This window comes from Quercus robur, chromosome 12 (genome assembly GCF_932294415.1).
Source record: "Quercus robur chromosome 12, dhQueRobu3.1, whole genome shotgun sequence".
Lineage (NCBI taxonomy): Eukaryota > Viridiplantae > Streptophyta > Magnoliopsida > Fagales > Fagaceae > Quercus > Quercus robur.
The window spans coordinates 6,867,122-6,880,150 of NC_065545.1; the positions used below are offsets into that span (position 1 = coordinate 6,867,122).

The 13,029-nt window shown below is 33.9% G+C and overlaps 3 protein-coding genes across 4 annotated transcripts in view; 1 reads left to right on the top strand and 2 right to left on the bottom strand.

Moving 5' to 3' along the window:
* Positions 1-427: 427 nt before the first annotated feature.
* Positions 428-1,336, bottom strand: LOC126709081 (uncharacterized). Its single transcript, XM_050409170.1, has 2 exons — positions 961-1,336; positions 428-872 (listed from the first exon to the last, which is right to left on the bottom strand). Exons 1-2 carry the CDS (start codon positions 1,111-1,113, stop codon positions 711-713), a joined length of 315 nt encoding a protein of 104 aa, XP_050265127.1. The 5' UTR covers positions 1,114-1,336; the 3' UTR covers positions 428-710.
* A 988-nt stretch (positions 1,337-2,324) lies between these two features.
* LOC126709273 (carbon catabolite repressor protein 4 homolog 1-like) overlaps positions 2,325-13,029 on the top strand; it is a 32,162-nt gene continuing 21,457 nt past the window's right edge. The window contains exon 1 of the mRNA XM_050409434.1: positions 2,325-2,756. Within this exon, the coding sequence (XP_050265391.1) occupies positions 2,581-2,756 (176 nt within the window). The 5' untranslated portion in view covers positions 2,325-2,580. The remainder of the gene's footprint in view (positions 2,757-13,029) is intronic.
* The window catches only part of LOC126709274 (protein CURLY FLAG LEAF 1), a 30,173-nt gene continuing 27,784 nt past the window's right edge, over positions 10,641-13,029 (bottom strand). Inside the window, exon 3 of one of the 2 annotated variants that reach the window (XM_050409442.1) lies at positions 10,641-11,444. In XM_050409442.1, the coding sequence (XP_050265399.1) occupies positions 11,206-11,444 (239 nt within the window). In that variant the 3' untranslated portion in view covers positions 10,641-11,205. The remainder of the gene's footprint in view (positions 11,445-13,029) is intronic. The other variant, XM_050409441.1, reaches the window with a different exon arrangement.

Sequence of the window (13,029 nt, forward strand, 5' to 3'; positions counted from 1 at the left end):
AATAAAGAACAGTTTGATGGATTTGTAAAGAAAATATAAAAACTTAAAAAAAAAAAAAAAAAAAAAAAAAAAAAGAGGGTCAAATTGGTCATGAGTGGAAAATAAAGGAGAAATTGAGAGATTTATGGAGAAAAATAAGAAAATCTTAGAAGTAAGAGTAATTAAGGAAAAATATATTAATGTAAGACAAAGAGTTTGAAGTTTGAACACTCCAAGTCTGTGAAAAAGGTCCAAAACCTCCCTTAATATATTATAATATAGATACTAAAATTTGATCTGAGCTCTGATGACTTGTGATTCTCAAAGGCCAATGAACACTTCCAATCACAAGCAAGAAAATTAATATATACCGTAAAGCATCTCTAACAATCTTTAGAAAGTAGATCAAGATAAGAAACAGATATTATGGCTAATCTAGATCTAGGTCTAGCCAATCAAATTGATAGAATATATGAATATATGTCTGAACAATTCTATAGTATAAGCACAATGAGAAAGCGAAACAAAGCACGATTCACATTTTCATATTCCTTCCATTGAAATTGACTCAATGAGACACAGTTTCTCCCTCTCTTGGAAAATCAAATTTCTAGGATTGTGAATTGACCTAAATGTAGTAGTAGTAGATGGAATAGTAGTAGGTGATTGTTTACAGCGGAAGGACGACTTAGATTTTCAAACCTGAGCTCAAGGAACCGCACAGATGGCGATCACAGCTCGATCAGACTGAGAAAGAGCATGAAGAAGAAAGTGGAAAGAGAGAGAACCAAAGCGAGCTCAAGAACCAGCTCGATTAGAGCACATTGCTTGATCCTCTTGTTCTTGAGCCGCTCCCTCGCCAATTCCATCTTCACCTCCAGCATCTTCTTTTCCTGTCAGTCACAATTGAAGTTTAGAACATTCTCGAATTGAGAGAGAGAGAGAGAGAGAGAGAGAGAGAGAGAGGGAGAGATTGTTGACCTGGTGGTGGTGGTCGGCGGTGGAATTTGGGAGCGGTTTGAGCGAAGAAAGTAGGAGCGCGGCTTTGGCACAGCGAACTGCGACTCTCGATTTCAGAGCTTCCTCCTTCTTTTCCATCTCTGCCTTCTCTGGTGATCCCTCCTCCATTCTCATCTCTCTCTCTCTGTGTTTTGTTTTTGAATTTTATGATCTCGGATTCGGTACAGCGAGCGAGGGAAAAGTGTGGCTTTTGAACTTTTTTTATAGGCGGTTATGGTTACAGTTCTAGAGGAAGAGACTGATTGATATTGGTAAGGCCCAAAAAGGCGCGTGTTTATGTGATAGGATCTTTGGAGTTTGGACCATCTTCTTCGTTGATCAATAATATGGTTAATTTTAATTTTTTTTTTTTAGACAAGATAGATTTTTAATATATTGATGTCCTCCCTACTATGATTTTTTTTTTTTGTGTGGTTATAAGCTAATATACTAATTGATTTTTATGGTGTACACAAGATTCAAACTTTAAATCTCTTTTAACCAAAAAAAAAAATTTAAATCTCTTATTTGATGACAATAAATTTTACTAATTAAACTAATTGAATTTTATATACTAATGTACATACACTAATACATACACATACATTTAGTTGGTTTTCATGATTGATGTTATTAAATATAATAATAATATTATATAATATTGTAACATGATTCATGAGTTTTTTTTTTATTAAAAAAATTATATTTTTGAAGCTTAAAATTTTGAGTTGTTTTTATTTTATTTTTTAAGGTTTTTTTTTATAATCTTTTTCACATTTTAGTTCACTCAATTTGATTTTTTTTTAAAAGATCATTTTGTTCATGTTTTCAACTAATTTGATTATTAAGAGAGAGAAAAAACCACAACAAACAAAATATTTTGTAGACATTTAACGGTCAAATCAATTATAGAGAAGATGGAATGACAATTTAAAAAAAAAAAACAAAATTTAATAGATCAAAATGAAAAATCTTAAACTCAGAATTAAAAAAAAAAAAAAAAAAAAAGGTTAAGTGTGATTTAGTCAAAATATTTTCATGTAAATTTATTGAATTGGTAGTGTTTACAATTCTTTTAAAATTTAATGTTTTTAAAAAATAGAAATGTATATTTAACTAATATATTTATTTTATATGTATTGATAAAAAGTTAGAAATATTTATTAAATTTCATTATATCTATGGTCAAAGTCCTAGTTGGACCGAAAAGGCCAACCAACTCAAAATAATGCTGGTGTCTGGTAAATTTGATACTTTTGCCACCACCACCACTTTGCAGAATAAAAACGAGACCGAGATAACAATCAATACCCAATCCCCAAGGGTATATAATCATAGACACTACTGAATTCTGCTTCATAGTTAGTTCATACACTTAACACTACGCAAAAACAAAAAGCCTTTCCCTCTTCCAAACTCTCTCAAAACAAAACGCCTTTTTAACACAAACCCACCAAACCCAAAATCTCCTCTGCCTTTCTTCCTTCCCAAGAAACCATCCAATCCTCCCTCTCCCACTCATTCTTTTGCCAAAGTAGTAGTAATAACTAACAAAGCTTGTTAGTTAGCTTGAATTCTTTGGCGCTCAAAGTCAAAATAAAAATGGCTCTTGAAGAGGACCAAGACTCCAACACTTTGCAATGGGAAGTGTCAGTGACATTGTCGACCAACCAACCCGTCATTGGCTCCAAAATCTTTATCACCGAGACCAAACTCGTCAATTCATATCATACAATTGGCTCTCCACCACCACCACCACATTCTTTCGTTTACACCTGGTTCTTCCTCTTCTCTTTTTCCACTTTTATCTTCTTCTTTCAATCTTTTACTCCTTTGTTTCATTAAAAACCGTGTGCTTATATAATTTACATGTTCCTGTATGCGTAACTCTCTGTTTGGTTGCGGAGACAAAAACAAGAAAAAGAAAAAGGAAGTGATATATTGAAAGACTAGTAAGCGGTATTAGACAGACTTGAGTGGATTCTTGAAACCAAATGGGCCATCAACTCTTTTTGTTTGTTTTGGTTTTCTTGTTTGTTTGTTCGTCAGTTTTTGTTTTGTTTTGTTTAGTTCCATTGCCTGTAAGATGGTTCAATCTCTTAGACATTGAGTTTTGCTTGGTAATCGAGAAAACAACCAAAATGAAAATTTGGGCTGTCCCGATTTCTGGTTTTAGGAAAATAATTTGGGCTGACGTGGGTAGACTTGATTTCTTTCATGTTTCTTTTTTCTTTTTCTTTTTTCCTTTTCCTTTTCATTCCAATTCATGATCTAATGTTGAAATTAAGCTATAAGAAGCATAATGTACAAGAAAAATGGACATTTGTTTTGAAGAACAAAACAACATGGTAGCATAGCCATATAAGGGCTTTGTTGTACGGATATGGTCCTCAAATCAGTTAAGTATGAAAAGAGGGACTTTCTTTATCATCACTCTCTCATTTCTATCTTTAATTTCTGGAATTGAGGTATAGTGTTTGTTAATGCCAGTATCAATTGGATTTTAGTATGGATGGACCAAAAAAAAAAAAAGAGTAACAAATTCAGTGTTGAGTTTCATAGACTGCAACTAATCATTGCTTCATTTTTCAGTGTTAAATAACATACTTTTCCTCGCACCAAAAGGTTCTATTGAAGGTAGTGCTTTTTGTGTGTGTGTTCAAACGCTTGTGTTGACACTGAAGTTTTTGTGTTAAAGAGGCTGTACGGTAGATGGTACAGTAGCATTGGTTTTAATTTCATTAGTTGAATGATACATGGTGGTCTTTGAATTACAGTGACTAGTGAGTGTCAAAACTTAACTTTTTAAAATCTTACATATGTATAGGTATCGACAAAACATTCCTTGTTCTGTACACCGTAATAAATTGGCTACTGTTCAGTGCACCTCTTGTGTAAAATTGAATGCATCAATTGAGAAAAGCTACCATTGCTCTTCAAAGTGCTTCTCAGATGCATGGAAAAAACATAAGAGATATCATCGTCGGGCAGCTCAAGATGTTAGTAGGAATTCAACCGACAATCAGCAAGATGTTAAGAAACTCAGGAGTTCTGGCTCTTGGCCAAACTTAATTGAGGGCTCAGTACTTGATGAGAATGCAATAATGGTGGAAGAAGATAACATATGGATTAAGGTGGGCTCCTCGAATTTTTATATACCCACACTGTCTGATTGTGATTTTAGATTGAGGCTCCATTCTGCAGCTGTAGACCCTTCACTGGGTACTCGTTTGTCTCTAGATAATATTGTAGTGACTGATCCTGTGATGAAACCTTCTCGTCCTCCTCGAAAAATGATCCGTCTGCGGAACAGTTTGAACTCGAATCTTAAAGCCCAATCTTCTAATGATGTAGTTTTTAGTGTGCTGACCTATAATATCCTTGCTGATTCGTTGTCAATTAATGCTCTCGGTTACTGCCCAAATTGGGCTCTTGCATGGGAATACCGTCAAGAGAATTTGCTCGATGAGATCATTAAATATGATGCAGATATACTTTGTCTTCAGGAGGTAATGTTTAGATATGCATATGTTTTCTGGAATATTTAATATGAAAAACGAATCTAGTGTGCCTGGTAGGCTGGTAGCATACTGCCTTTTTTTCCTTATATATTGTTCCTTGTTTATGTGCAGGTACAGTGTGACCATTTTGAAAATTTCTTTGAGCCTGAGCTGAAAAAACTTGGATACTCAGTTATGTACAAGCAAAGAACTGGATACGGGGTATGGTTGAAATCTGACTCGATTACATTCATTCGTGTAGGACATAAATCTGTTGGAAGGTTGGATGATTTATAATCTGAAGTAGGGGTCTATTTGGGTGTAGTTAAAATGATTTATTTGTGGCAACTTTGAAATAGCAACCCAATTAACTGTCTAAATTTGGGAGCATACGTACTTGTATATGTGCCATACATGTTTCTAGAACATAAGTAGTTCATTTCACATAAAACCGGTTTTTTCTTAACATCCATATATTAGCTATATGTCAGAGACAAAGAACAAAGGCTAGCTCTGTTTCTTTTTACTTGATGAGGGAGCTTGTTTCTGCACTGATACAAATTGAAGAACTGTAACCATAAGTTGACAATTTGCAGATACAATTCTCATCAATTACATTCATAACATCAACAAAAATGTGTGTGTATCTATCTATCTATCTATCTATCCATATATATATACACATATATTATTTGTAGAAGAGCTATAAGTAAAGCTTTAAAATTTGGAAAGTTTGACAAAATTTAACTTGTTAAGGCAAGATTGGAGGACGGTTGCCAGGAGAAGTGCTTCTTGACCCCTATTGATTTCTTTGCTTCACATTGTAATTTTGTTGAACAATATCCAGTGTTGTAGCAGCATGATTTTCTTGTCATGATTCGTAGATTGATAGTTACTGATGCTTATAGATCGTGTTTTCTTCCTGTTGATAAAATTGTTAATTACATGAAAAATTTTCAAGGTGACATTTCTTTTTTCTTATCAATAGAACTCACCATAAGAAGTCTTACCCCTAACTGATATCAGATATATTTAATTTATATTATTACAGATATTTCCATTAGTAACTTGTTCTTTGTAATGATCTGATCTTAGGTATATTTAACACATGGAAATTGCTATTTGACAAACCTAACTAAACAACAGTTTAACATATTTAACAAGAAATGTTAAACCCCTATCTACCCTATCTTGACCTAACCCAGTCATAAGTTTAACTACTTTCAGTTAATTATGATCTTGCTTTCATTTATCCAAACTGTGGCTTAACTGTACATGTATGACAATTAATTCTTGGATTTAGAATTATAGAAGCATGAGATTTTTTTATTAAAAAAAAAATATAAAGTAATAATTCATTGAAAAGTGCGGAAAGCGGGGAAACCCAGCTATATATACAAGACAGACACTAGAAATTTTTTTATAGAAAATCTAAGAAATCAAGCAGCAAAGTAAAAGCAAGGCAATCAGTTGCAGCCATCTAGTCCAAAAGCAATAGCTTGAAATTTTACAGTGAAAAAACTTGATCCTCAAAGATTCAAAAGTGTGGGCATTTGTCTCTTGCCTTAGGCACCACATGAGGTTGGAATGGAGTGAGTAGTAAATGATCATGGGTGAAAGAAATTTAATGAAATTCAGCCCTTGCTGAGAAATGGCAAGAAATTCTATCCTTAATCAATTCCAAGGCTGAACTCTAAAAAGATTCTGAACACTTCACTTTGATGGACATTTGACTTCCCAAACAGTATGTTTTCTAAAGAATAAGTATGGTGATGCACATTGAAGCATAGTTGCATTTTATGTAAATTTCTGGTTTGTTTTCTTTAAATATAATTTTTGAACAGCCTAATTAGCTAACCCCCACCCCCCTTCCCAAAAAAAAAAAAAACCACATAAAGATTTTATGTTTACATATATTTAAATGTCAGTATACCATTTTTTTTTATCATTTGAAAAATAAAATTTACTTTTATGGTTGCAATATATGGAGATGGAACTTATCCTGGGCTTTTTATGTTTCAATATTTTTGACACCCATCCATGCTTGCATTATCTCCTCTATATCTATAATAAATGTTTCATAGATCAAGTCACAGAACATAAAATTCATTAATGTTTTTTTATATGGTCACTCAAATTGAATAATGATAAAATTCCTTATTTTTCATTACATTTAGCCTCACATCTCTCCAAGTGTATCAGGAAAATCAAATTATTAGATTTATCTTGCAGCTTTTTTTAGGCGAGTCTGAAAAATCAACAAATCATGGGTGTGCAACATTTTATCATAGTACGCTGTTCAAAGAAATTATGAAATATGAGGTGAAGAAACTGTAATCTGTGTGAATTAAAATATGGTATTTAACTATTTATGTCTTAATGACTCTGAACTGTTTATTGTAGCTTGAGTTTGATAAAGAGGCATCATCAGTGGTTAACGCTTTGGAGCCTAAAATCAAATTCAAAGGCAGCCATCGCCTTACATCAAAGGTGTTAATTTCTTATGTAGTCTTCACTGTGCTCTATCTTCCTAAATCTCTTGTTTCTGCATAATCTGTTCCTTTTGTCACTTTTTTTTTTTTTTTTTTTTGGGTTTTGCAGGACAATGTTGCACTAGTTGTTGTATTAGAGTCTCTACAAAATGGCAGTAACAGCGATGCCTTTCAATCTAGAATATGCGTGGTACTGTATGTTTTTCATCTCCAACAGCTTTGATTTGCTAATTCTGGGAATGCTGACGCACTCAAGCCTTTTATCACCAGGCAAACATCCACACACATTGGAGTAAAGGTCATGAAGATGTAACATTGTTTCAGGTACCATTTAATATTGTTAGATTATGCCTCCAATTCCTAATTTAAATTGGTATAGGCTTCATTGGTCTGGAAAAAAAGGAAAAAAAAATTATTATTGAAGAAGTAATTAATTGGGTATTCCATTTTGATCAAGAATTAGAATTGGCGCCTTATAAATAGGCATTGTCGTGATAGTTTGGTGGCTTTTGCCCAGGGTCATCCCACATGGAGAGAGGAGAAGAATTTTTAAAGAACATGAGTGGGTTTCTTTAAATAGTAGTTTGGTAGATTTTTGGGGTTGAATGATATCCATGTATGTGTGTTCAGATTTTGTTTGTTTTATTAGTGTGAGAGAGTTATTGGAGTTTCAGGATTGAGTTTGTGTGTGAGGTTTGTGAATTAGTTTGTATTTGTGAGAGGTTTTATTTATGTTTGTGAGGTTTGTGAGTGATGTTTTTTGTGAGTGTGTGAGTTTGGTTTGTGAGATTTGGTTAAGTGTGGTTGTAATCCATAAACTTGAAAGTGAATTTCGATTGGCTTAACCAAACCATTTTAAACATTGTTATCTTGCGTGGGAGTTTTATTTTTGTTTTGTTTGAAAATGCTTTCGTTAACCTCAAATCACAACAAATATGTAAATTTCTTCCTTGTATATATTTCGATTTGAAAAACTATATTGATTTGACTGTTTCTTCTTTTATGACATAAGGTTGTGCACCTTGTGAATGGACTTGAGAAAATTGTCCAGTCACAACAAATTCCTCTAATAATTTGTGGGGATTTCAACTCTCGTCCTAGAAGGTAAGTCTTTTGTTACTAACAAAGTGACCCACACTGAAAATACTTTGAAATTGCTTATGAGCAACATTATTTTTATTATTTTTTTTATATGGAAGAAAATTTGTGTTCACCCTATACTATTTTTAGACTTTGTTGGTCTTTGTTTTAAATGATCAAGAGATTATTATCTGCTTTGATTTGCCCATCATGATTTAGTATCCTTGGACATTGATTTTCCTTCATTTGATGACTCTAATAAATGGTAAAACTGACAACAATGAAGGAAATATATGAAAAGAAATCATATTTACTTTGACTGCTTTGGAGTTTTTCAGCCTAACAAATGAATCTTTTTTTTTTTAATAATAACATTCTACATTTTTTCTTCTCTTTTTTTTTTGGGGGTGGGGGGTGGGGTGGGGTGGGTGTAGGCATAGCCAGCCCTAAAATATATAAACTCTCAGTCCCAAAAGCTTAAGCTAATACGGTGTGTCAAGATCACAGACAGATACACTGAGATTGACATCAGTGACATGGGCAGAAGATGAAATTGATTAATTTATTCAACATTGCAGTGATCCTCATAACTTTGTAGTCAAGGGCAGAGCTAATTGTATTTCTGAGAAGGCAAATGATCCGTTGGGTATATTTCAGTATCTCAAGCTCCATCATTCACTGTCCCTGGTATGGCAATTGTTTTACTTTTGATTTTTTTTGGGATATTATAAATGCCCTTGCTATTTTTGGATGATATTCATTGTTTCTTGACAATTTATATGCTGGTGGATGGTGTGGTTGCTGGTATTTTTGTAGTCTGGCCATTTCAATGTTATTATTGCTGTTATCTGCATGTTGTGAATACTACACACTATTATCAGTATATTGTTATTACTGGATTAAGTATTAATCCATGAAAATTTCTATTCCAGGATAGTGCATATTCATCTTTCTTACATTCAGATGGGGTTGAGGAACAACGGAGGAAGATGAATAGCCAAACCAGTGAGCCTGCATTTACCAACTTCACCGATAAATTCTTCGGCACCTTAGATTACATATTCTACACAGGTATTCTTGATGTGATTTGTTACCATACATCATTTTTAGTATCTACTAAGAGTCCAGCCTATTAATAATTTGGTTTGCATTTAAGACAATTTCCGTCTCATTGGAATGTCAATATTTTTATATAATCTGGTTTGCATTGATGACAACTGCTTTCTCGTTGAACATTTATATTTCTCTAGTAATTAGGATTTAGGAAGCCTCATACTGTACCGGTGAAAGAACATTTGCAATTTGTGTTCTCTAATTACAAGAAGCAAGGTTTCTAAAAGATGGCTTAAAGAATGACATAGGACGAAACCAAAAAGCTCACAAAAGCCAAACCCCATAAATATTCTCAAATTTGTTTTACTTTGATCCTGTTCACTGCAAATTCTCAGACGGATTACTCTGCACCCCAAGGGGCCTTGACCTTGAAATCATATATTTTGGCATCTAGACAGACTTAATTTATTCCAGCTTAAATTCTCTTTCTTTTTTATGGTTGCAATGATTTTTTCTTTTACTTTGTGGGAGATATCCTCGACCTTCAGTTCATGTACCTTCTTTCTTTAGGTGTCTAAACTGAAAGGGCCTCTTAATTACTGTAATTTGAACTATTTGTAAGTATGTTTAATTTTGTTCCATGCTTATTTTGCTACGTACTAACCAGATGATGCTTCCCATCAGATAACAGTTTGATTGTTGAAAGTTTGTTGGAGCTTGTTGACCTTGAAAGCATTGGTAATATTGGTATTCCATCGCCTACTTGGCCATCAGACCATATTGCCCTGATGGCAAGCTTCAGACTACGGCCACGTTCCCACTGGAGACCGAGCCCACCACCTTTTCCTCTAAACCCATGGCACTTGGCAGCACTTAGGCAGCACTGGTTACTTCTGTAAGAAATTTACATTAGGATGGAAAGTTAGAGTCTGGTAGTTTGTATACAATACATGCATTTTTGCCTCAAATCATAGGTGTCATGATAGTGGTTATAGTGATGCCCAGCAACTCTGTTCCTAGATGTAATATTGTCATTCTTTGTTGTTCACATGATGGTTGTTATAGGAGCTGAATTTGTACCTTTTTCCGTGTAAATTGTATTACACATCCTCAACTCTAGCATACCTTACATTTTTTTGTTGTCTATTTGTATTAGTCACATAGGGCAAATAAAATAATGGGCATTTTTACTAATGCAATTACCAGTGATTTCAGCCTAGGACACCAAATGGTGCATATCCTCAGCTCTAGCATACCCTTACAATACAGTATAAACACTAATCAAGTAGTGTTTATTACATACATCTTAATGCACACATTTTTCATTTGTGTAAAAGTGTGTGTGCATTAAGGTATGTGTAACAATATTTATTCTAATCCATAAATTGCATGCCCATTCGATGGAATATGTACACAACTATATTTTTCAAGTAGGTGCCGTATTTTTGGGCAACACATCCATTCATGAGAAAATCCACATGGTAGAATCTTAAAACTTAAGAAACAACACTTAAATACTGTACTTAAATCTTGCCCGTTAATAATTATAACTCATGGACTTGCCATTAAAATTTCATCTATCCCTGAATGAAAGCATCCAAGCTACACTGTTCACCAACTTCCAACTGGAAGCATATCCCGATATCCACTACAATTTATTACTGCGACTTTATAAATTTCAGTCATCTACTTTTAAATTATATGAATACAATATGGTATCTATATAAGAAATGTGATATAACACTTAATGTGATCTTTGTAACATTTATGTGAATCTAAGGCAGGTTGAGGGTATATTCTTATTCTTGAGAACTAATTCAACTAATATACATATATCATCGTAAGCAGAGTCTCAAGATGCCTAGCTAATATGTGCATTAGACAAATTTAGGAGGATAAAACACTTGGTATATATGCACTATTTATATTAGTTATACCCTCTCAGTCTCTCCTCATTTGGAGCAGTCATTTCTTTTTCCTAGGGGTGGAAAAATTAAAGCCTAACAAGATACTTCAATTTGCTTTTAAAGACAAATATGTAGTTGTAACATAAGTTTGGAGCGGATGCCAAATCCTAAGCTAAACTAGGCTTTGTTTTCCAACTAGAACAAGAGGGTACACTTTCTCTTGAATAGGTTCGGAGGGCTATGATCTGGTGGGTGCATGAATTTGCAGTTAGGGCATGCAGGAGAGGACTTGCAAAGCATGACCAACATGTGACACTTTGTGCACACAGTTGCTACCATCTCTTGGTGATCCCCTTCAAATGCCAACCACGATGGACTACTTGTTAACCCTCCCAATTTTTTCTTTGGTGTGCTGGATTCCATGAATAGATCACCTGAACAGAGTGCAAGAATACCTAAACTATGCTTGGTGAAATTGTCTTCCACATAGCTCTTTCTGAGTGACTCGCATGGTAGGTTCAGTCTGAGGTCTAAGCTCATATGATCATCAGGACTCGCTGGTTCAGGACTCTTCCTCGGATCTTTTGATGTTCTATTATGGGTCCTTGTAGTAATTTGGCTTGAGCACACTTTTACAAGTTTTGATATCATATTGGACCAGAAGTATCTTACAACATCAAGGCATTGTTGCCACTCCAAAGGTAATGGAGTCTCTAGGTGTTGCTCGATATCAGATATAGACTTTGTGCCTTCAGCTTTTGATCTCTTCTCAAAAATTTGTTCAGTTTGTGACTCTTCTGTCTTCTTTGATAAATTGTCAAACTCTGGGATTTCCTTTCTTCGATCTGGAGAAAGGGGTGGTTGCAAAGAAACCATAGCTGCAATTCAAAGATCTCTCTCTCTCTCTCTCTCTCTTAGACAGAGTGATGAAATCATTGAAATGGTGTAAATGTTTTTTGTGGTTATATAGGCTGTGTTCAACTACATCTGCAAGTGAGAATCTAATAGGAGCAAACTTTGAATGTATGACAATAACCTATAAATCTTGACTGCTATGGATCTTTAATATAGACAATAACTCCAACTTCCACTATTTGGTCACTCAAAGAACTAGAACTTTTAAAGCTCCCAACACCCCCTTCAGCCATTTAAAACGAAACTACATTTATGGATGACTTATATTAAATAATCACTCCAAGAACTATCCTATAAAAGCTTTCAATACTCCCAGCTATTCAATCAACCCAGGTACCAGTCCCTTGAGTTAAGTTTGTTTATGGTTGGTCTAAGACTAAGGGGAACATTAATTGTTCAATCATCCCACTTGGAAGCGTGTTAGTGTTAGTGTTAGTGTTCATCTCTTTCTTAATTGCCCTGCGCTTAGGGGTCACCCCATCTCCCTACACATATTTCACACACCATAATATTCAATTATCCACTCCAATGCAAGATTTTTAAAAGGGAAAAAAGGGGTTTCTGTTGACTAGTTACCTCAAGTTAAGATTTTTTTTTCTTTTACATTCAACACAAAATGATTTTTTAATAATAAAATGAAACTATGCACAAATATCAAGAACATACATATACAATAATCATGTTGAATTTGTGCACGTGGATTATTGATAATTGTGAAACAAAAAGAATTTTTTTTTTTGGAAAAGCATGCATTTAGCTTATAATTGAATATTTAATATTCTTTTGTTAAAGGCATCTTTTAATTATGTATTATTTCTTATCAAAATATGAGAAAAATCTCCTAAGAATGAAAAAATGGTAATTTTAGAGCATTAAATTCGGTAAGGAATAGTGGTTTCCAGTTAATTCAACTAGTAAAGTCTCTAATAGTTATATAAGAGATCTGTGGTTCAATTCTCGCCTACACCAAAAACTGATTGGTGTTTTAGTCTGATGATAAAGAGCTATCATCAGGAGCAGACGCCATAAGTTGAAACTCTCTAAAAAAAAAAGAAGTTCAGTAAGGAATAACCTAAATAACCACTTTAATTGTGACACCATATT

What these genes read in the sequence shown, in the direction of transcription:
- LOC126709081 (XM_050409170.1), bottom strand. Translation starts at nt 1,113, where the DNA reads ATGAGAATGGAGGAGGGATCACCAGAGAAGGCAGAGATGGAAAAGAAG. An exon ending in CCGCCGACCACCACCACCAG is followed by an intron (nt 873 to 960) that starts GTCAACAATCTC and finishes TGTGACTGACAG; the next exon opens with GAAAAGAAGATGCTGGAGGT.